General features: G+C 36.0%; 1 protein-coding gene across 3 annotated transcripts in view; it reads left to right on the top strand.

Moving 5' to 3' along the window:
* Nucleotides 1–23,102, top strand: part of Csmd3 (CUB and Sushi multiple domains 3) — a 976,820-nt gene that overhangs the window by 874,858 nt on the left and 78,860 nt on the right. For all 3 annotated transcript variants that reach the window (XM_038342099.2, XM_038342098.2, XM_042055667.1), the window contains 5 exons: nt 850–1,038; nt 1,686–1,863; nt 2,695–2,840; nt 19,371–19,451; nt 20,018–20,131. In XM_038342099.2, coding sequence (XP_038198027.1) covers nt 850–1,038; nt 1,686–1,863; nt 2,695–2,840; nt 19,371–19,451; nt 20,018–20,131 — 708 coding nt within the window. The remainder of the gene's footprint in view (nt 1–849; nt 1,039–1,685; nt 1,864–2,694; nt 2,841–19,370; nt 19,452–20,017; nt 20,132–23,102) is intronic.

The following is a 23,102-nucleotide window of genomic DNA, read 5'->3' as shown; positions in this document are numbered from 1 at the left end:
TAGACAACTCAAAACATGTGTGTGGTAAACTCAAGACACAGAATTGAATACTTATTTTTGTGTATGAGTATATTTTGTTTCCATGTACATATATGTCCCAAAAGAGTACCTGATGTAGACAACAAGCATGTAGAAGTCCATGGATGTTATATTATTGATAGATGGCATGTTAGTACTGAAAACTATTAATGATAAAGTTTCAAATAGTTTTAATAATACAGTTCATAAGCACAAGATGTATCAAATCCTGCTTACAAAGTACCCACTGTATGAAAGGAGATGGGCGAGGCTCTTTGGTCAAAAGCAAGCAAAAGGGAAATATTATCTTATACAAGAGGAAAAGCAAAGGAACAAATATATTTCAGCATTAAACAGCTCACAATAATCAAAATATTCAGTTCAGCCTAGAAACTTTAGGAAAACTATTTTAAAATTCAAAAGACTAGGAATTAGGCTTACATGTATGTAGTTATTCTATTCTATGTACAAGTGGCACAACCGAGAAGCAATTACATTCTATTTAGGGATTCATAGTATGTTTGATTAAAATTGTGGCTGTAAGAAGAGTTTGTATCTCTATTCATGTTCATAATTTAGATAAATTGCACCAGCGGGTAAGGCAGTGATGCATTTTCATGAACTATCATCTTAAATATGAAAATTATAGGTATGAGAAGAAATTCTCATTACACTGCCTCTGACAGCCTTTTCCATAGTTCTAATTAGTATTTATATAATAACTAACCATGAGCGGTACCCTATTGATTGCAAAGTTACAAATAGTACCCGTTTGTGGTCTTTGAAATTCAGAAAAGAAAAATGCCCTTAATTCTCATTTTTATTTTCTAGCCTATCAGTTGCAAAGCTGTCCTGATCCTCGCCCATTTCGCAATGGGTTTGTAATTGGAAATGATTTCACTGTGGGCCAAACCATTTCATTTGAATGTTTCCCAGGATACACACTAATTGGCAACTCAGCTCTCACCTGTCTTCATGGCGTCAGTCGGAACTGGAACCATCCACTTCCAAGGTGTGAAGGTATGCTTTGAAACAAAAGTCATCTTCTAGATGATGTCATTTCTTAGCAGCACTTTTGGTGACATTCTTATTTGCTTACTCTCTAAAGCATGATAGCATAGTTTTGCCTTTAGTTAAGGGATTTCTAATAAGAGAAAAATGGTAAACACCAAACAATTGATTATATATTGTACTAAGAACAGCAATATTCACCTGCCAGTGAGAGTAGCAAAAAAATTTATTAATTTTTCAGTCAATTTAGAACTTATTTAGTGTATCTAGAAGGGAAAGGAAGCTATATTTTTAACATCAGTATGGTAAACAAAGAATCAAGATACAGCTATTTAATTTGAGTTCCTATTCTATAAAATTAATGTGGAAAATAAAAGAAATGTAATATGTATACCCATATTATGTATGCATAATACAAGAGAAAAGTTGTATTGCATTAATGCACAGTATTTTAAGTGGTTAATGAGCCTTGTGATCACCAAAGACAGCAGATGAATCTCAGACCTCATTTAGACATTTTTTTTTAAGAAATGACTCCTTTTTGTACATTCTCATCAACTAATATAATGCAGATGTCCTATAACTGCTGATAGCTGTGCCATTTATCTAGCACAAGTTTGTTATTTAAAAAAAATATTATGGATCCTTTTCCATAGCTCTTTGTGGTGGGAATATAACTGCAATGAATGGTACCATTTATTCTCCTGGTTATCCTGATGAGTATCCAAACTTCCAAGACTGCTTTTGGCTTGTAAGAGTCCCCCCGGGGAATGGAATCTACATCAATTTTACTGTTCTTCAAACAGAACCCATCTATGACTTCATTACTGTGTGGTAAGCCAGCAATGTTCCCTTTGCTTGATTAAATTATGAATGCAATTAGGTCAAGATGAAAATAAATCACAATTTTTTATTACAAACTACCATCTGACATTTGAAACAGCAAGCTAACTGAGGGAGGCAGTATGGCTTTTTTTTTTTTTTTGCAGAAAGAGACAAACAGATTTTAGAATACTGTCCTATAAAATAGCAGAAGCCTCAAAAATGAAAAAAGAATTGATATCATTATAGAAAATGTGTAAGGCAGGCAATTGCCATAATACGTTTAATGAAGTCCTCTATTCATAAAATCTGGTGAAATCTAAAGTCCTCTCTTTAAATCATAAATGTATTGTATGGTCATTAAATTCTTGTAATAATTTATTATACAGTAATGTAATTACACTATTATTGTATCATTTGAAGCTACTTTATCAAAAGTATAAAGAAATCTTTGGGTAAATCACAGACAGACAGAAATACTGCATGAATTGTAGGAGTGCTAATTTTAACAGTCTATGACACTCATTTGTGGTCAAAGAAAGTCACAGAAGACACCACAAGCTTTAAGAGATGCCCAGTCCTGGTTAAAAACTGAAGTCCATTTATTGATTACAGTAAATATGGGCACATTTTATTTATTTATCATGACGTTTTTATATATCATATTTTAGTACATTATTACTTGTGCAGGTGTATGGCTTACCAATATCATTTTTTTAGTTCAAGGATTGTTTTGCTTTGCTCTTAATGTAAGACCATTTGATTAATATACCTTCATTAAAATTTATTCAAAATCTATAAAACATCAGTGTCATTTTCTCCTTCCCAACTTTTGTCTACTAGGGATGGTCCCGACCAAAATTCACCCCAGATTGGACAGTTCAGCGGCAATACTGCATTGGAATCAGTATACAGCACTTCCAATCAAATTCTAATCAAATTCCACAGTGACTTCACGACAAGTGGCTTTTTTGTGCTCAGTTATCATGGTTGGTATTATCTCAGTGTTTCTACTGCATTTGTACCATTTAAATTGTCCTGAAAAATTGAATGTAATATATATTTATCTAATGGTTGAAAATATATTAAAATCGGACACTTTAGTCGTCAGTGTAACTTATGCATTTCAAACACATTTACTGGCAAACCATGACCTCCTCTAAGTACTTAGGGACATTAATGTGTGAGCAAATGAATACAGGAAATAAATCAGCCAGTAATTACCCAGCGGAAAATAATCATTTTGCATGGAAACCAATAAAAGAGAACCAGCTGTTCATATTTTACTGCTTGTAATTTGGAAACAGCAATAGATTCTCTGTACGAAAATGTTTAATCTAGTCAACCTGCTGTGAATTTTTCTAAAATTAGCATCTAATATCTTTATGCTCCGGATCGCATTACTCATCCACTTATACTCTTGTTTTGAAGCTGTATTTGTGCAAGAATCTTATACTTTTAGATTATGATTCCAAATCATTAAGTTATAGCTTTCACCCCTGAGAAATTACTTATGGAGTCTCAGTTTTATTTGGCTATACACAATTGTTCTGAGTACTATCTTCAGAGCATTCACTTTTGAAAAGTTTTCATATTTTTCATAGAAATCTCCCTTTATATTTGTATATTTCAGATTAATTGTATTCATTGCAAATAACAAATCTTTATTTATAGTAATTGAATATTTTTATGAGCTATGACCATGGTCTTACAAAAACATGGTTTTTCCAAAATATTGTTGTAATAATGTAAAATATTTCATAGGGCCTATAATTTACTAAATTAAATTTGTAAAAGTTTTATGAAAAAGAGACAATGAATAGCACTTTTCCCATTATATCTGTATACAGGTTAATTTGAAATATTTGACAATTAAGGTTTGTGCTATGAAGAATCCAAATATATCAAATGTGATTGCATTTAAGACACTAAAATCACACTGAATGGAGAAACTGAGAACTGACCACATGATCCTTGAGCTGTTGAACTGAACATTTGTGTTCCAGTTGATGATATATAGCTAGTTTCCCCATAGGGACCCTGAACATAGGGTTGCATGTTCACTGTAGTTTAGTTACTTAGAAGGTAGGATGTTCTCCAGATACATCTGTTGGCCTCTCTTTTGTTTGCTTTACTAAAGCAACCATTGATGCTGGGAACATATAGACATAATCTGTCACTCAAGTAATACGTACTTTATTTGCTAGATAACTATAACTGAGGAACCACCAAGGATGAAAATGAAATAATTAATTGATAAATGAATCATATTGTGCACACTTACTATTTTGGTAAATTGCTACTAATGTATTTATCATTTTACAATTATTCCTGAATATGAAGGAAGTCTTCCTTAATAAACTGTCACTGTGCATAAGACAACCCTTATAAAACTGAAGGCACTGTCAAAGTGAAGATATTGCTAAATGAACAGATATCAAGCATGCAATTTCTTGGGAAGCACAGGGATGTGAAAATGTGTTTATGTGAATGAGCATAGTGTACAAATGTGGATTTACATAGACATGTACATGAATGTGTATACATATATCTTCATAAATCATGTTTTGCTTGAGTTTTCAGTTAGAATCTGAACCATGTATATATAATAGAAATATAGTGACTTATGAAGTAAGATAAATCAGCTATGTGCTTAGTGACTTTTTTCCAGTTGACATTGGATAGCATAGTCTTTGGCCTCACTCTCTGCATCTTTGTAGGACTGCTGAAAAGCTTAAATGAGAAACTGAATTGATAGTATCTGCTGCAATTATTTGCATTATTAGATATGGCACGGGGGAGCCCTTAAGTGGCCAGGAGGGGGGACCTCAGGCCCTCAGGTCCACCCTTCTTGATAATTTTAAATAGCCCAAGTCAAGAAGGGCTATCATTTTGCTTTGACGAGTATCAGAAGTTTGTCATGAGATTAATAGACCATATACATTGAAGACACTGAACATTACTCCTGTCCTTGACTCTAAGAAGCACGTCTCAAAACTCCCTCTTGAGCTTCCGTCATGAAATCACATCTCCATCTCTCACCTGAACATTCTGGAGTACTTATTTATCTGTGTCTTCTTAGACACCTGCCTTCCATTCGTAGATTTACACATTTATAAATTAATAATTAACACTTTAAAGGTACAGTTCACATTTTCATATATATTTATATATATAATAAACTAATGAAATCCAAAAAAACCTAAATTAATAAACCTAAAATTAAGTTTGCTCTATTATTTCTTTCTCTTACATTGCATTGATTATAAAGGCCCAAATGCCTTCACTGTCTTATAAGCCAGTTTTCTCAGGTATTATGAGTTCACTTTATTAATTTGACAGGTCAAGATTTTACATATTTAGTGCTATATATTACTTTAGTAGAGTAAGGGTTGGTTTTACATTAGTCACTGATCTATCCAGTTTAAGGTTCTTGTTCATCCAAGCAGCATCTGGTGTTGGGTTCATCTCTTAAGACAAACGAAACATTGGTTGATCCCTCCCTAAAGCCTATGACACCACTACACTAACATTTTTTTTGCAAGATACCATTGTAGTTCAAAAGGTAGATAGAAATGTCTATTTTTCTCCTTTAGTACTGTGGAGATTACCAACAAGAATCAAAAATACTAGTCCATAAGGTGAAGGCTCTAGGTGGGCACCAGCTCTATTTCTCTTGTTGAATAAGTTGTGTAAGTATTGTCTTCAGTGATCTGCAGGCTCCTAGGGACTGCTCTCTACAAATAATATCTGTTTGGTTGTCTTTTAAGGACATGGTTTCTACACATTTGATACACTGGAAAGAGCACATGCAATGATTTTGTCCTAAAAGATGCTTCTCCAGATATAAAGAAAAATTTATATAAAGTATTTTAGGATAACTTTAACTGTATGACCCTTTTGCCTTATACAAGGTAGAGACATGACCTCTACTTGTATTGCAGTTGAGAGAGAGACAGAGGCAGAGACACAGACAAATTCAGAGACAGACAGAGAGACAGTGTGAGGAGAAATGGTGCTCATAAAAGGCTTCTTATTTAGATCTTCAAATTGTACAGAGAATGTAGATACTAAAGTGGGTTGTGTGTTTATGTATGTATATATATGCACACACACCACACACATATACATATATATGTGTGTGTGAAATAAGTTGTAGAGCCCAATATATAACTATAACTATAGATGCAATTTGTGTAAACAAACCATAATTTCATTTACTAATATTTGGTTAAGTAAAAATTAAGCCAGTGATTAAGTAGATGTCTTGTCAAAAGCACATGCTATATTTTAATATTTTTGTTCATATATTCATCACCATGTCTGCTATTTTTTGTCTTACTGTCTTTTATTAAACAGAATTGGGTTTATTGGCTAGCTATAATTAGTAAGACAATGCACAAATGATGGACACCATGGTATCTCAGAATCCACTGTAGGGAGATGGATGACATCTTTGGAACTGTGTGAGACGGTTCGGTGGAGAGATTCAAAGAAGCATCATTCTTTTCTGGATTAGGTGCTGTCCAAGCATTAGAGGAGTTTTATGATTTATCTTAGCACATCTTTTATTTTCCTCGATAGGGGAAAGGTCTATGTATATGTAATTGGTTTGGGTATAATATTCCGTTCTATTAGCTGATGTTGAACATCCTTGCTCTGATATTAAAGCCTAAACAGTATTCTAGTTTCATAATTTTTATTACAGCAAGGTCTTGTTTACATCTTGCTCCTCTAAGGTGAAATAATTACCTTATCTGGTGTTCATCCTTAGCAAAGCTGTTTATATTCCGCAGAAGACAGTTCCTATCAGATATGCCAGCCCCAAGCAGCAGATATCCACTTTTTTCTTTAAGTGCTGAATATTCACAGTGGGTTGAAGTGAGAGCTAATGATAGGTCTGGTATGTTACTGCAAAAGTCGCACAGGCTGTGGCGATGCACGAATAGAGAACAGAAACTGGGGCCGCCAAAGAGGAAGCTATTGCTGCTAATGCTCTCTGTTATCTGCTAATGGGCAAGGAACTCAACCATAAAGAACAGCGGTCTTTCTTCCAGACTATAATGGACTCAGTGCTGTGTCACAGTACCTTCAATTAGCCATGTGCTTAGGACAAAGTCTTTTTTTGCAACAGACACTGGAATTTTCTTGTGATGATTCTGAAGGCGCCTGATACCTTTGTTCCCAGTGCTTTCTGTGACTACTTCTCCAGGAAAGCAATTAAAGTTGCTTGCTGTAATCTACCTCAGGATACAGGTTCTCCTCTTCTCCTTAAAGCCAGGGAGTAGTATTTGCTCCCCTTTCTGACAGTATCCCTCATCAAGACACAAAGTAGGTTTTTGTCTCAAATATTAATTGTATAAAAATGACTATTGCAAGTGACTTTAGCAGAACAGAAGCACTTCTTTGGTTCATGTTAAATCATTAGCAGGTTTTCTCTAAATGTGATGTGTGTATATAGATATATACATATAGATATTTCTATTTTTCACCTTTACAATTTAGGAAGCATTAGTTTCTTTTTTCTTCTTTCCTTTCTTTCTTTCTTTCTTTCTTTCTTTCTTTTTTTCTTTCTTTCTTTCTTTCTTTCTTTCTTCTTTAGCTTTTTGAGACAGGGTGATGTCTTTGGACAAAGCTCTAGTTTTAAAACTTGTCCTGGAACTAGCTCTTGTTGACCAGGCTGGCCCTTAAACTCACAGAGATCCGCCTGCCTCTGCCTCCTAAGTGCTCGGATTAAAGGTGTGTGACACCACCTCCCAGCTAGCATTTTTTAAAAGAACTTTTACTACACTTTCAAGTAAAAGTGTTTAATATTAGATGACTTTAAAAACAATACTGCTAAAAATTGCAAAACCTAGAACATAATTACCAACATCTTCCTGATCCCCACCACAGACCTTTCTTATATCTACAGACAGTCATACTTGACCTAATATGAGTCAGGACTGAACTAAACTGGGGCTTAGTGTTTATAATGAAGTGAGAACATTATTTTTATCATCTATAAGCAATAGTAGGTCCTTACTTAGCAAAAAGGTTATGTACTTGTGCTTTTTTGGTTTGAAGAAAAAAATATGGCAATTTGCCTGGATCCTGTTTTCCTCTTTGTAACAGCTTCTAATAGCTCGGTTGAATAGACATAGATAAATGTGGCATTCTTTTTTGGAATTGGGTTGGATGGTGCACTGCAAAGAAAATAGGAAATTAAAAATAACCGAAAAAAGTATGGCCAGAATCAAATTCTAAAGCAATTGTAAGAAGTAAATTTATTGGGACAAAAAACAGATATCCATGCACATCCAAACACGGCACTTACTTAAATAATAGCTATCGTCTGAGATCGTGGAACACAGAATACAATACCATGATGTTGTTGTTAAAGAGCAAAATGAAGCTTCAAAGCCAAATGACACGCTAAACAAATTGCTTCCTTTGAGATGAATAGAGATTGAGATCAATTGTGGATTTGAAAGCTGTCAAGAGTTAGTCTATGCATCTTTTCTCTTAGTAGTCATTACTGGGAAAGTTTCTAAGTAGAGAACTCCATGAAAATTGTGGAGTAAAGTATGTGCATAGATTATTTAAAAATTTAGGTATCATCATTAATACTGCGTGGGTCAGCCCATGACTGAATGTATTGCTTTGTCTACCCCCTTCACGGCTACAGGTCAACTTTTTCTCCCACACAGACCCAAATACAGAGACTTAAGGTTGTTTGCAGTTTAGAAATAAGTTTTAACCTGTGTTAAACTAGTGATATTTTTGCTAGACCTTATTATCTTCTTCAGAAGTAACTACAGCACACATGGAAAGCATGGAATTATGTTCGTTTGATGGTGAATAAGATTTTCTATGCAATTAAAAATGACAATTCAAAATAATTACATCATTTTCTCCTTTACTTCATCCTTCTGACTCCTCCCATGTCCCCTCCTTCCAATTTGTCCTATACTCTCCTCTTCTCTCTCAAATCATAATGTGTGTGTTTGTGTGTGTGTGTATATGTGTGTGTGTGTGTGTGTGTGTGTGTGTGTATGCTAAGTACATTCAGTACTGCCTGCATGAATGTGATGTGATTTCAGGACACACCAGTTGGTAGTTGATAAAATCTATTGGAGGCTGATCCCTGGGGAAGATGCATTCTCCCGATCTTAGCAGTCATTAATTGTGTGTAGTTCACTGTGTTGGGGGTGGGGGGGGCTCTACATGCTTTCTCCATTCCCCTTCAGCATGTTTATTGGTATTGTCATTGTCTAGATCTCGTTCAGGCAGGGATACTGTTGAGGTATCATGAGTAGCTTCCTTATAATGTGTAGAAGACACTATCTCACAAAAGACTGCCTGGTCCTCTGCCTCCCTCCATATAGTTCCTTGAGCCCTGAGTGGAGGAGTTTGAGGAAGGCATCGTATTTAGGTCTGAGGGTTCCCAAGTCTTTCACTCTGACATAGTTCAATTGCGAAGCTCTCTCTGTTAATTCCCATCTACTGCAAGAGGAAGCCTTTCTGATGGTGGATGCACAAGGCACTGGGTATAACAGACTGTTTTGAGGAGGCTTTTATATTTCTATGTTCTTTTAGCAGAGCAATAGAAATTGGTTTTTCCCAGGTCCATGGCCTGTCTATGCCTCATATGGGCCACCTGAGTAGTGTCAGGTATTGGTTCTATCTCACAGAGTGATCCTAAGGTCCAACCAGAGAATAGTTGATGACTCCTACAACATCTGTACTCTATCACACCAGAGTTTATTGCAGGCAAATAACCATGTACATTACAGGATTTATAGCTATTTTTGTTTACCTTTCTTGTCTGTTAGGAAGCAGAGTAACTTCCAGTACTGTGAAAACTAGTCAGTAGAGCTAACATCTCTGTGTAGGCAGCAGCTTGACTACTAAATGCTCAAAGAGATATGTAAGTTTTTCTTTAGTAATTAAACTTTAAAATCAATTTATGGAGAGTAACCAATAGTATCTGTTATAGCCTGGGATGTTTGGTTGTTTCCATGGAACCCCATATGAACACTTATTAAAGTATTTCTCAGACATTTCTATTTATTATTTTGAATATTCTGTTTACATATATAGCCCATTATTAATTGTTGTGTATGCTTTTCTGGCTCTTTTCTAGTTGGTGGTGTTGTTCTTTATGTATCCTGTTTCTTAATTTTCTGTTAGATACGTATTAGCAAAGATTGCTTCGTACTCATGGACTTCCTTCACATGATTGATTGCTTCCTTAGCTGGACTCTGGAGAAATTGTGGCTCTCAGAGGATCTCAGAAATTTAACATCTGTTTATGAAATTAATTTTGAGCAATTTCTTGCAGCACTGAACTAGTAGTTTTAGGACCAGGGAATACACTTTGTTATGCTCTGCCATAAGATGTGTTTCTGCAATACACAATCCAGTATATTATAAATCCTTGTACAACAGCAAAGAATCCAGCAGTTTTAAGCCATAATTCTCCTTGTTGAGCCAGAGTGACTCTATTGCTATGTCATTGGAAGTTGGGGAATGAGGAAGAGTAGCTAATTTTGAAGTTGCAGGTTGAACAACTGAGGAATTATTTCAATAGTAAAACCAATGTTAACATTGACTGGATAAGGCATATAGGTTCAATGAAAATATTTGTCTCTCTTTAAAGGATTTTTTTTTTCTTTTTATCCAGGACTTACTTTCTTTTTTTTTTTTTTTCCTGGTTTATTTTTTTTTTTTTATATTTAAAAATTTCCATCTCCTTCCCTCCTCCTCCCCCCTCCCTCCCCTCCTCCTCCCCCTTCCCTCCCCTCCTTCTCCCCCTTCCCTCCCCTCCCCTCCACCCATACCTCCCCTCCCTCCTTCTCAAGGCCAAGGAGCCATCAGGGTCCCCCACTCTATGCTAAGACCAATGTCCTCCCAACTCCCCCCAGGAAGGTGATCGATCAAGCTGAGAAGGCTCCCACAGAGCCCGTCCATGCAGAAGAATCAGAGCCCAGAGCCATTGTCCTTTGCTTCTCAGTCAGCCCCCGCTGTTGGCCACATTCAGAGAGACGGGTTTGGTCGCATGATCCATCAGTCCCATTCCTTCGGTTTTACAACCATTTTAAAAGTGAGAAAATCAAGGCACAGATTTTCCTTTCAAATTTTAATTATTTTTTTTTGAAAATTTCATACTTGATTCCAGAGTATCTTTTTGACATCCATCTTCTCTTTCCTCCCTCCAATTTCCTGGGCTCCATACCTTCGAGTTTTAGGTCCTCTTTTTGTTTTTGATGAACCTAGTCATGGGTACTCATATGTGCATGGATGTGGGGTCATGGACTATCCATGGACATCTTATTAATAGTTCCCAACAATGGAAACTGATTCCCTTTCTGCTCACAGTCATCAAGTATCAACCATCCAGCAAGCAGTGATTGGGCCCCAAGATGCTCTCCTCTGTTATCCTAGAATTTTTAACTAGCTTTGTGTTTAAGGGTATGCACATTTAAAGCTCTCTTTCTCTTTAGGTTATGTTGACCTCAGACACTCAGCAAGTATTTATTAGTTATTGAATGTTTTGTACTCCATGCCAATTAAATTCCTTAAAGGCAAAGGTTATGAGTTTTAGTAAAAGTATCTCTTTTCTTCAAACCGAATTGAGTGTATCAAAATAGATTTCATATTATTAAAGTTGCCAGAGGGAAAATGAAGATGTGGAACCAAGAATGGCTTATGCCACCTTGATAGAATATGATAGGTAAAGAGACATTCTCTATTTAAGACAAATTATAAGAGAAGGCAAAACAAGTTAAATGATAGCAATCTAGAAGTACTGTTATTTAGAGCACAAAGTGTAGATGCTTTGTTAATGATATTAACATGGCAAATTTTTCAGAATTTTATGACTGTGTAATAGAGTAGTTTGTGGCAGGAGCTAGACTGTTGGTATGTTCACTTTTTGCTGACTTATTTTGATCTGCTGGACTAGTTCTGTGGTTATTGGGATAAAATGTTCTTAAGAACTGTTCGTTTGTGAGGAAAAATATATGCTTGTTCCTCGTTTGGAAAAAAATTCTTTACGAGTCCGTTTCTAGTTGTAGCTATTGTTATTGCTATTGTAGAGAATTGTGGTTAAACATTAGAGTTTTATTTAGTCTCAAATTAAAATAATTATAGTTCTCAAATATGGCCCACATACTATTATTTTTTTTTTTTTAATTTTTTTTTCCTTTTTTTTTTCTCATGGTTTATTTTTTTTATATTTAAAAATTTCCATCTCCTTCCCTCCTCCTCCCCCCTCCCTCCCCTCCTTCTCCCCTTTCTCTCCCCTCCTTCTCCCCCTTCCCTCCCCTCCCCTCCACCCATACCTCCCCTCCCTCCCTCTCAAGGCCAAGGAGCCATCAGGGTTCCCCACTCTATGCTAAGACCAAGGTCCTCCCAACTCCCCCCAGGTCCAGGAAGGTGATCGACCAAGCTGAGAAGGCTCCCACAGAGCCCGTCCATGAAGAAGAATCAGAGCCCAGAGCCATTGTCCTTTGCTTCTCAGTCAGCCCCCGCTGTTGGCCACACTCAGAGAGACGGGTTTGGTCGCATGATCCATCAGTCCCATTCCAACTGGAGTTGGTGATCTCCCATTAGTTCTGTCCCACCGTCTCCATGAGTGAACGCACCCCTCTCGTTCCTGACTTTCTCCCTCATGTTCTCGCTCCTTCTGCTCCTCATCGGGACCTTGGGAGCTCAGTCCAGTGCTCCAATGTGGGGCTCAGTCACCTCCCCCATCTTTCGCCAGCTGGAGGTTCCCTCACGGTCCTGACTTTCTTTCTCATGTTCTCTCTCCTTCTGCTCCTCATCAGGACACATACTATTATTTATTTTCCCTAGTGCAGTTCTGTTTTTTTTTTCTCCTTCTGCTCACAGAACTTTTACACACAATCATCTTGCTTTCTTTTCATTGTCTATTTATGTTGTCTTTTCTGGGAGGCTTATTCTTCCCTGTGTTCTCCTTCCTCCAAACATAAGTGCGCGACAAACCACCAAACACGACATACCACCAAACACGACAAACCACCAAACACGACATACCACCAAACACGACAAACCACCAAACACGACATACCACCAAACACGACAAACCACCAAACACGACATACCACCAAACACGACAAACCACCACTGCTCTCATCCCACCATCACTCAGACCTCTTGCTTCAATTAGTCAAATTCTACTATTTGGTTGTTTGACTCACATCTTTCTCTTCCACTATCAACATGCATATGAGAAGTAGTAAAAGTACCCCCTTTCCGGTGCACTTCTCATATCTATCACCCCACGTGACACACAGTAGGAACCCAGTACTAACTTACTTCATGAACAACCTAATGAGCCTCGATAAGTTCAGTACATAAATAAAGATTTGCCAAATACTCCCATATATCCTCTCATTTACGCAAGAACTAATAAAGGAAAGACAAAGGATGGATCAAAACAAGATTGTGAAACACTTCCTACTCAATATGAAGGTGACAAATTTGCGGGCTAAGCTTCCCTCAGTGAAGATGGAGATAAAGCAGTGTATGTCAAATAAATAGCTTCTTGGGGCATTCATTGGAAATAAAACAGATCTCAAAAGTGGGACCAGGGAAAGTAAAAAAATCAACATGCCCAATCTCAGACTGTAAACTCAGTCTGCAGTCCATGCCATTCAGTGTGTATTCACTGTAATCAGTAGTAGGGGATGAGGAGAATTACTTCGACTCTTGTTCATTTTTCTGCAATTGTAGAAGGAAATGTATCTTAGTGTGAACAGATTAATTCATTCTTTCCTTTTGTGTGGAACTGTGTGGTGTGCATAAATGCATGCTAGTGAATATGTGTCAGTAAGAGAGAGAAACAGCATACAAATATATATATATATATATATATATATATATATATATATATATATATGAGAGAGAGAGACAGACACAAACACACAGAGAGAGGGGGGATAGAGAGAGACAGACAGACAGACAGAGAGGGAGAGAGAGAGAGGCAGAGTAAGTGGTAGAAGGGGAGAAATTTGCATGCATGAGAGTATGTATGTAAAAGCTCAAAGTTGAGGTTTGGTGTCTTTCTCAATCTCTTCCCCACATTATTGCTTAGGGCAATGTCTGAATGCATCCCCAAATCAACAATTCTAGCCTACTAATTACAGATAACTTACTTCAGATTACTAGCTGACAAACTTATATGTAGGTTCTGGGGGTCAGAGCTCTAGCCCTCATGGTTGACGAACAATGACTTTGAATGCTGTTTAGATAATTTATCAACAGTTTAGTGCATGTAAGACAGACACAAAGCATAAACAGTACACTGAATCCCTGTTTAATAATATTCGTTATTAGTGTCATAGGATTTATGGAAGAGCAATAATAATAACAGGAACTCGGGACTTTAAAGCAACAGATAGTTGTTCTCCCCCTCATTATTTCACTGAATCTGGTCCTAAATTGATGCTGCCCTAGAACTTGTGATCTTTTCATTCCAATCTCACAAGTGATTCTGTTGTAAGTGTACAGGTGTGTGGCACACCACTTGACTAGAAATTTATCATGAAGTCTAGATCTGACTCCTTTATTTTTCTTTCTGTCTCTCACCTGTTCCTCTTCCTTCCCTTCCCTTCTCATCTCTTCCCTTCCATTCTCCCCCTTTCTATTTTTCCTTCCCTCCCTCTGTCCCTCCCTCACTCTCTCCCTCCCTCCAACCCTCCATCCCTCTCTCCTTCTTCCTCTCTTTTCCTCCCTCCCTCCCTTCTTCCTTTCCTCCTTTATTTTCTTCCTAAAGACAGGCAGGCAAACTATGTTGTATATTTTTTTGAGATTATTCTGTATTACAACATTCCTCCCTTCTCTTTCCTCTTTCCAACACTTCTATATACTCTTCTTCCCTTCAAATTAAGTCTATCTTTTCAAAATTCATATCACATGTACATATGAATTTGTACACACATATATTCCTAACGATAACCTGTTGAGTTGATGTAATTAAATTTAATGATAAAGCAAAGCAAGTCTATGAAGCAGGAAGAGGACTCTGAATTGAGTTATAGTGTTCAAACTGTTCCATGCCTTCCCTGAAGGCTGTGTGAGGCCCTTTCTTGTCTCCTACCTCCTAGGTATCAGCCAGTAATCACTGCATCGTATTACCAGCTTTCGTGTGAATCACTACAGTTTCTTCCTGACTAATCATTGCCATGCCTCTCTTTCTCATTATTTCTTTTTATATGGATATGAGTCACCTAATTAAAACCTCACACTAATTCAGTATCAGTGGAACTTAACTCGTATCTGCAGTGACTCCACTTCACACCACAATCTGAGATTCTAAGAAAGAAGCTATATTAAAGGACGCTATTCATCCTGGCATAGCAGGTATGAAATAGTGTTTTTCTACCCTGAGATACTGTTAGCGGAAACTTCAATTTCTAGGACTATGGTAAGGAGCAGACATTCAAAAGCCGATGAAAAGTACTTTGTAAACTTCTTATTACTTGCTAATATTTTGTATTTTGCTTCGATGTCAAAGGAGAAACAGACAAAACTGATTTCTTCTAGTTTTCCCAACTTCTTTTTTCTTGTTCTTTCTTTCTTTTTAAAAATTTATTAGATTTTTAAAAAATACCAATCCAAGTTTCAGCTCCCTCCCCTCCTCCCATTCTCTTCACGCAACCTCCCACCTCATCCTCATCCACTCCTCAGAGAGGGTAAGGCACCTTTCTTTGTGGAAGGTCCAAGGCCCTCCCTACTATATCTAGGCTGAGCAAGGTATACATCCAAAGAGAATAGGATCCCCAAAATCCAGTACATGCAGTAGGGATAAATCCTGGTGTCACTGCTAGTGGTCCCTCAATCTGCCCCAGCAATTCAACTGTCAATCACATTCAGAGGGACTAGTTTCATCCTATGCTTGTTCCTTCCCAGTCTGGCTAGAGTTGGTGAGCTCCTATTAGCTCAGGTAAACTGTTTCAGTGGATGAACCCACCATGTTCTTGACCTCTTTTTCATATTCTCATACCTTCCACTCTTCACTTGGACTTTGGGAGCTCAGTCCAGTGCTGCGATGTGGGTCTCTGCCTTTGTTTCCATCAATTGTTAGATGAAGGTTCTATGGTGATCTTTAAGATATTCATCAGTCTGACTACAGGGCAAGTCAAGGCCCCCTTTCCTCTATTGCTTAGGGTCTTAGCTGGGGTCATCTTTGTGCATTCCTGGGAATTTCTGTAGATCCAGGTTTCATCTAACCCTATAATGACTCCCTCAATCAAGATATCTCTTTCCTTGCTCTCATCTCTGTCCTTTCTCCATCATGACTATCCCATTCCCTCAAGTTCTCTGTAACCCTCCCCATCACCTCTCCTCTTCTCCTTCTACCCTCCCTTCCTCCCCCACTCCCATGCTCCCAATTTTATCAGGCGATCTTGTCTGCATTCAATTTCTAAATGGATCTATATATGTTTCTCTTTGGGTTCACCTTATTACTTAGTTTCTCTAGTATCATGAACTATATAGGCTCAATATCCTTTGTATATAGGTAATATCCACTTATGAGTGAGTACATACCATATTCATCTTTTTGGATCTGGGTTACCTTACTCAGGATAGTGTTTTCTAATTCCATTCATTTGCAAACAAAATTGAAGTTGTCATAGTTCTTTTTACCGCTGAGTAGTACTCTAATGTGTAAATGTACCACATTTTTTTTTTTTATCCATTCACTAGTTGAGGGGCATCTAGGTTGTTTCCAGGTTCTGGCTATTATAAATAATGCTGTGATAAACATAGTTGAACTAATGCTTTTGTAGTATGACCGAGGATATTTTGGGTATATGCCCAAGAATGGTATTGCTGGATCCTAAGGTTGGTTGATTCCCAATTTTCTGAGAAACTGCCATACTGATTTCCAAAGTGGTTGTACAAGTTTGCATCCCTACCATCAATGGATGCCTTTCTTATTTGGAACTCTACAGTCTATACCCAAATTGCTTTCCAGGCAGATCCTACTTAGCTTCCACCTAAGGCACTTTACAACCCACAGTCACCTTCATTATATCCTCATTTTTTAAATTCTAAATATTGGAGATATTTTAGAAAAGAATACTTGTTTGTTCTGAAGCTCTCCGCATCTTCAGAAAAACCCACCTCCTGCCATCCATTTAGCTCATATTTGTTTAATTATAGACATAGTGATGGCAATTACCAGGTAAAAACAGTTTTACAATTATCTTCCCTCAGGTGAGTCCACCTGGAGACTTAAACTATGAGCAATTAGACAAATTTATGGCTAATACTTCATTTCAAAACCAGTCACGAATATGTGTGCTATACATAAAACATGATTTATTGACTTGAAGTTTATACTGTAAAGGACAAAGCCACCAAGGATCATAAAAGACATGATTAGCTTGTTGTAGATTTGGAAGTTAAAGCATGAAGTTAGAAAAGAAATGAAGCCAAAGGAATTAGTGATATCACCAAGATGAAGATAGAAACACTTGATTCAAAAGAACGTTTGTCAGGAGGCAGGGGCAGGTGGATCTCTGTGAGTTTGAGTCTAGTCTAGTGTATAAAACAATTTCCAGTTTATCCGGGACTGTTTGTTATACAGAGAAAACTGTCTCAAAAACAAGCAAACAAACAAAAACCAACAAAAAATAAATTTCTTTCAGGCATCACATCTATAAATCAGGGAAAAGTATTATTATTTTTATTAAAGTGGTAAGAACATTGTACTGGAGACCCTACATGGCCACATTGTGATTCCTTAACTTCGTGAGTTGTGTCCTATGAAACTGATGGTAACTGGAAACAGAACAGAGCAAAGCAGACTTTAGCACAAAGCATCCCTTTGAAGTTGTGGAAATAGCATGGCCCTCATCAATAGTAATTCACAACATCTGGTCTATTGCGCACAAAACTGAGTAAGGTAGCTAATTTTCTGCATGTTCCATAAATGACAGAAACCATGTCTAATGTGCTATACTTCCTCAAAACAATGAATATTTCATTTTTTACGACACCTATGGAAGGCAAAATAAGCTTCATGTAGACGAGCACTTTGCTACATTTTCTGAGTTGATCTTTTTTCTGCATTACGTTCAAATAAATTTTCTTAAGTATAGACTCATAAGTGTTTTTCTGTGTACTCCTCCATTATTTGTCTCTTTATATTTTTAAATCTATTCATTATTTTCTTACAGTTATTTTAGAATTCCTCTTTTTGTCCTTACTAACCTGGATATTGGCTAGCCAATTAACCTTTTATAAAATGGATCTTGGTAAGATGACAGCGATGATTCAGCAAGAATTCATCACTAAAGTTGATGTGCAAGGTTTTTTCCCCCGAATCTGTAATGTCCTCTAGGGGTTGTAACCCTTTAGAAATGGGAAACAATTGTTTGTTTTCATCAATTATTCCAATAATTTCCTCTTGCATATGTTTGTCGGTGCTCCAGTAATACTCTTGCAACAGGTGAGACATTGGAGATGTAGTCTTTGAAATAAGAGGACATTTACATGCTCTCACTTCTCATCTACTTTGACATGTTGTATAAATTAGTATGTTTTTATGTCATGTTCTCTTTATATACCCACCTATTTACTTTTCGTAGCAAAATCTATCTTGTGAAAAAAAAGCACAAACATTCATTTGCCTCAAGTACAAACCAGTTTCTCAAATGAAGAACAAATTAGCATGTTTGCAAAACTTCACAGAGAAAATAAGATTTGAATAAAATAATAAATTATTATTGATTTTAGGTATCATTTTGAGTTAGTTTCCATGAGGCTTGGGTTCAGAGACATTTTTGAGAGTTTTTAAATGGTACCAAATACCAATTTTAACTAGGAACGTGACTTTTAAAAGCAACGAGGCACTGTATTTTCCACACCTGTATCTCACATGTTCAATAATGTCCCAGAATGAGTTAATATTTAAAAATTAGATGAAGTGGGTTTACACAGAGTTTGATCACACGCATCAGCTGTGTGATTTGCGTAAATTTTCGCCTCCTTTTAATAGTTCTCTCTTTGTTCAAATGGAAATCGTTATAGAGCTAGTTACACAGGTACAAGATAAAATTTTGTGAAGGTCAATTGAGATACTAATAGCTTGGTACTTATAATATTGCCTAACAAGGCCTACAAACTGAGCTGCTATGTGATGTCAGTCAGTTTCCTAAGTGCAAGGAATTCGATGATGAACCTTGAGAATAGAAAAGCACTAAACACATGAAGACACAAATACTTGTCTCTAAAATGTGATTACTTGAAGACAAATAAAGAAAAAGAAATGATAAGGTGTTACAAACTATGTAACATGAATTAAGGGTAGAAATACAGTGTAAGAAAAAAAAACTACTCTCACAATTCAAGAACTAATTGTTTTCTCCCTTGATTGTAGTATTTTTTTAAATTGACAGTTTACGAATAAAAATATATTTCATTCTTTCCAAACCTTTGCATAATTTTTGATACATAGCGTTTTCCTAAAATAAGGAATAAACAAGTATTGTTTATTTTTATAGCCTACCAACTAAGAGTGTGTCAGCCTCCACCACCTGTACCTAATGCAGAAATTTTGACAGAAGATGATGAATTTGAAATAGGTAAAGTATCTAAAATTACTTTTAAAGAGTATACTCATAGCAGAACTATCTTTCTTAAAAGAAAAATCTATGCACAAGTACAGCAGCCTGTGGGTTGAAAGGGTTTGTTGCAATTACGAAGGAGGGAAAACCATCTAAAGAAGAATAGAAACAGTGAAAGCCTTTTGTCAAAGGCATATTAGATCTGGGTTGTGAGCTTGAAGAAATGCCATGCTTGGATCCCTTAGTAATAAGCAATAGTATGGCAATCTTCTTTAATTGGACCAGTTCGGAAGGATCATACTTATGGGAAGCAAATGAGTTCCTTGTGGCAATGGCTTCTATGTAGCTGGTGTCCCTCATCAAGAATATATGAGAAGCTTACTCCTGCCTTCATTTAAAATAGATTCGTGCTACCAAGCCTTGTTTGTTCAACGTTTAAGAGTCAACTCTGCCTATAATTGATAGGCTTTTTACACTGATTAAAAATGAAGAAATGAAAATAATTCTGGTCCTAAAATAAAAACACGTTGTAGCTTGTCTCAAAACCCCGTTTTTGTTGTTGTTGTTGTTGTTGTTGTTAACAGGTGATATTATCAGATATCAGTGTCTTCCAGGATTTACACTGGTTGGCAATGCAATTCTGACATGCAGATTGGGAGAGCGGCTTCAGATGGATGGGGCACCTCCAGTTTGTCAAGGTATGGGTGTTTTTCAGTTATTTGCTTATTTACTTTTTTTTCTTTTGAGACATAGCCCAGGATGGCCTCAGACTTGAGTTTCACCTGCCTCTGCATCCTGAGTGCTGGCATTACACACACTGCGACTTTTAACTTGTGGTTCTTAACTCCTTAAACATTTATTTTGTGTTTATGGCAGAAAAGTTAAAATTTCACAGAAAATGTGTCATTTCAGTATTGAATACTTGCCTGATAATATGATTTTGAGGTATATAATTCATATGGAGTATTTTTAATTCTCAGTTGTGCTAATTAAAAAGATGTTTCATTCTTCTGAGATTTAATTATTTTAATTAGTCTGAAGTCAGTTCCTTTTATGCAAAGTGTTTTTTCTCTACAGGTATGATTAAGGGTAGAAAAAAATGGAAAAAAACAAACCAAACCAAAACAAGTACCAAATAAACATTGAGGTGATAATTCCTTTTATTAGGAAAAATATTCTAATCACTAGCTGTATAATCCTTTAGTTAGTATATGTTAAGAATGAGAAAATTTGGATTCCACAGACAGATACACACACCAAAGCAAAACAAAACAAAAATCAACCAACATTTTTGGCCTTTGCTATATAAGCATTGCAGTGTAAGACCATGGCAGTCCCCCAAGTGACAGCCGAGGAGGCTATGGAATAATGAGAAGTAACTACTTGTGGGTCAGATACAGTTTGATGGAGGCATGTTACTCTGATTTCCAAATATGCAATGAAAGTTGTCGGAGAAAAGAATTAGGGGAAGGATGGTCTACTGTCCACTGAACATTCAGAGAGACATATAAAAGAACTGGATGGGGATCTAAAGGAATGTACTGTCTTACCAAGACAGCTAAGGAAGGAATTTGAAAGACTAATATAATTAAGATGTTCAAACATCATTTATGATTGATTTGTGCTGGTCATAAATCTAACTCATTGTGAGTGTATTATAAATGGTGGCTAATTTGAAGAATATTAAGCTATTTTATTATGCCACATTAGGGTTTCTTGGCTTACTTTCTATATTGGAACTTTTTCTGACATGGAATATGTTCCCTGAGGAGTATCATAATTGTTACTATAATATCCAAAACAGAAACAAGGAGTCCATTGTGATTCATATTTTTATTCTCAAAACATTGAAGACTGATGCATGAGGATTACCCACAATTTATAAGCTAACCTGGGCTATATACAGAGGTTGGAGTTTGTCTGAACTACAAAGTAAGACTGTCCCTCAAAAGACAGCAAAACATTGTTTATTATTCTAGTCATGCTATATGTAGGAATTAGTATTTGATCTTCTACCTTGGAATCCTTATGAAATGATGAAGGTTATTTAGAGGAGTGTCTTAGTGTAGCAGAAAAAAGGTAGTGAATAACTTGTTACATTGTGAGAATGTCTTATTGTCCCAGTCAAGGCTGCTAGAACCTTTTGAGTTTGAGTATTCATTCTGTAGTCTATAACTTGTATCAGAAATGAAGGTGTCATGCATACAACTCTTTCCTCCATGGAAGACATTTCTGTAGCTATTTAGGATTATATAGGATGCATATTCAGGAACAGATACAAACAAATGGAAAAGTTAGGGTTTCTTCCTCTCAGGAGATAGTGCATGGGGAAATACTTCAACAGGCATAAAAGAGGCGAGGAGTCGGAGCGGTGACATTGCTTCCCTAGGTCAACACATATAAGCTAAATTCTAGATTCTTGGAAAGAGAGTTTCTATGTTTGGATCAAAATTAATAAATTCTTAAATGAAATTAAGCAAACTAATCTTGGCAACTTTTGTGTTTCACGTCCATCTTTTCCATGTTTCGATGTCAGTTCTAAAACCACAATTTTCTTTAGATTAATTACTATAAATCTTAGTCTGTCTCGTAGAAAATGCAAAGCAAATTCAATAACTAGTCACAGAACACTTGAGAGGGTTAATAAAAATTAATTATTAATTGATCATTGTTTAGAATAAGTCTATGGACTTTCTTTATGGAAGATTAGTTGACAATGTATTTCAGACTTACCAGTTTTGTTTAAGTTAAATTTCACAAACTTAGCAAAATACCCATTCCTTTTAAATTTTCTAGAACACATCTACTATACCATTTTCAGTCAGTTTATAAATTATTTGATATTTTTATCTTTTTCTTAAAGAAGCAACATTACTTTCATGTTCAACTCTAGATCCAATATGGAATTAACAATAGGATGTTTATCACTATACTTTATAGTCACTTTCAAAGATCTGAAAATTAGTTGTGGTCCATTTTCTTTTCAAATATTCCAAGTTTTCCACAGAGAGAGTAGCTTTACATGCATACAATTTACCATTATTTATTTTTATTCTTGTACTTTTTGAAAACATTAACTCAAAAATATTAAATTGTCCAAAAATATTAAACTTCACTTCAGAAATTATGAATATGCTAATCTTTTATCTATTTTAGTAAATTCTACCTAGTATATTTGCTGTTTTAAAGTAGAATTATTTAAACAAATTATTAAGATAAGGACCTAATTTTTTTGGATGGCTTGCCTTCTAATACCAAAACTGCAAAATGTATGCACACTAGTTGAATTAGGAAATGGTCTGTGGTTTATGACCAATCTATTAAAATTTAAAAATTTTTGTGTTCCATTGTTCTCTTGATAGTTAAGTGTCCTACTTAAAACACTGAAGTAGGGTATAGTCTTAAGTTAAAAACATTTAACACTGTTATTTGCTGGGTGTTTTATTATAGTAAAGTTGTTCATTTTAATAGAACATTTTAGTTTATACTAACTCTAATCCTGTTTGTAAGGTATGGATTTATTTATGCACAATATGATACATAGTGAATAACACTATACTGAAAACCCTACGATCTACTATTTATTTTTAAATGACGTCTTTGGAGTAATAATAATTGGCCTAATAATTAAGTTATTCTCTATTTTGAAACCTATATTAATATATATAT

Source organism: Arvicola amphibius, chromosome 9, assembly GCF_903992535.2.
Source record: "Arvicola amphibius chromosome 9, mArvAmp1.2, whole genome shotgun sequence".
Taxonomy (NCBI): Eukaryota; Metazoa; Chordata; class Mammalia; order Rodentia; family Cricetidae; genus Arvicola; species Arvicola amphibius.
The sequence above is the reverse complement of the archived record's forward strand: the minus strand, read 5'-3'. Positions and strand labels throughout refer to the sequence as shown.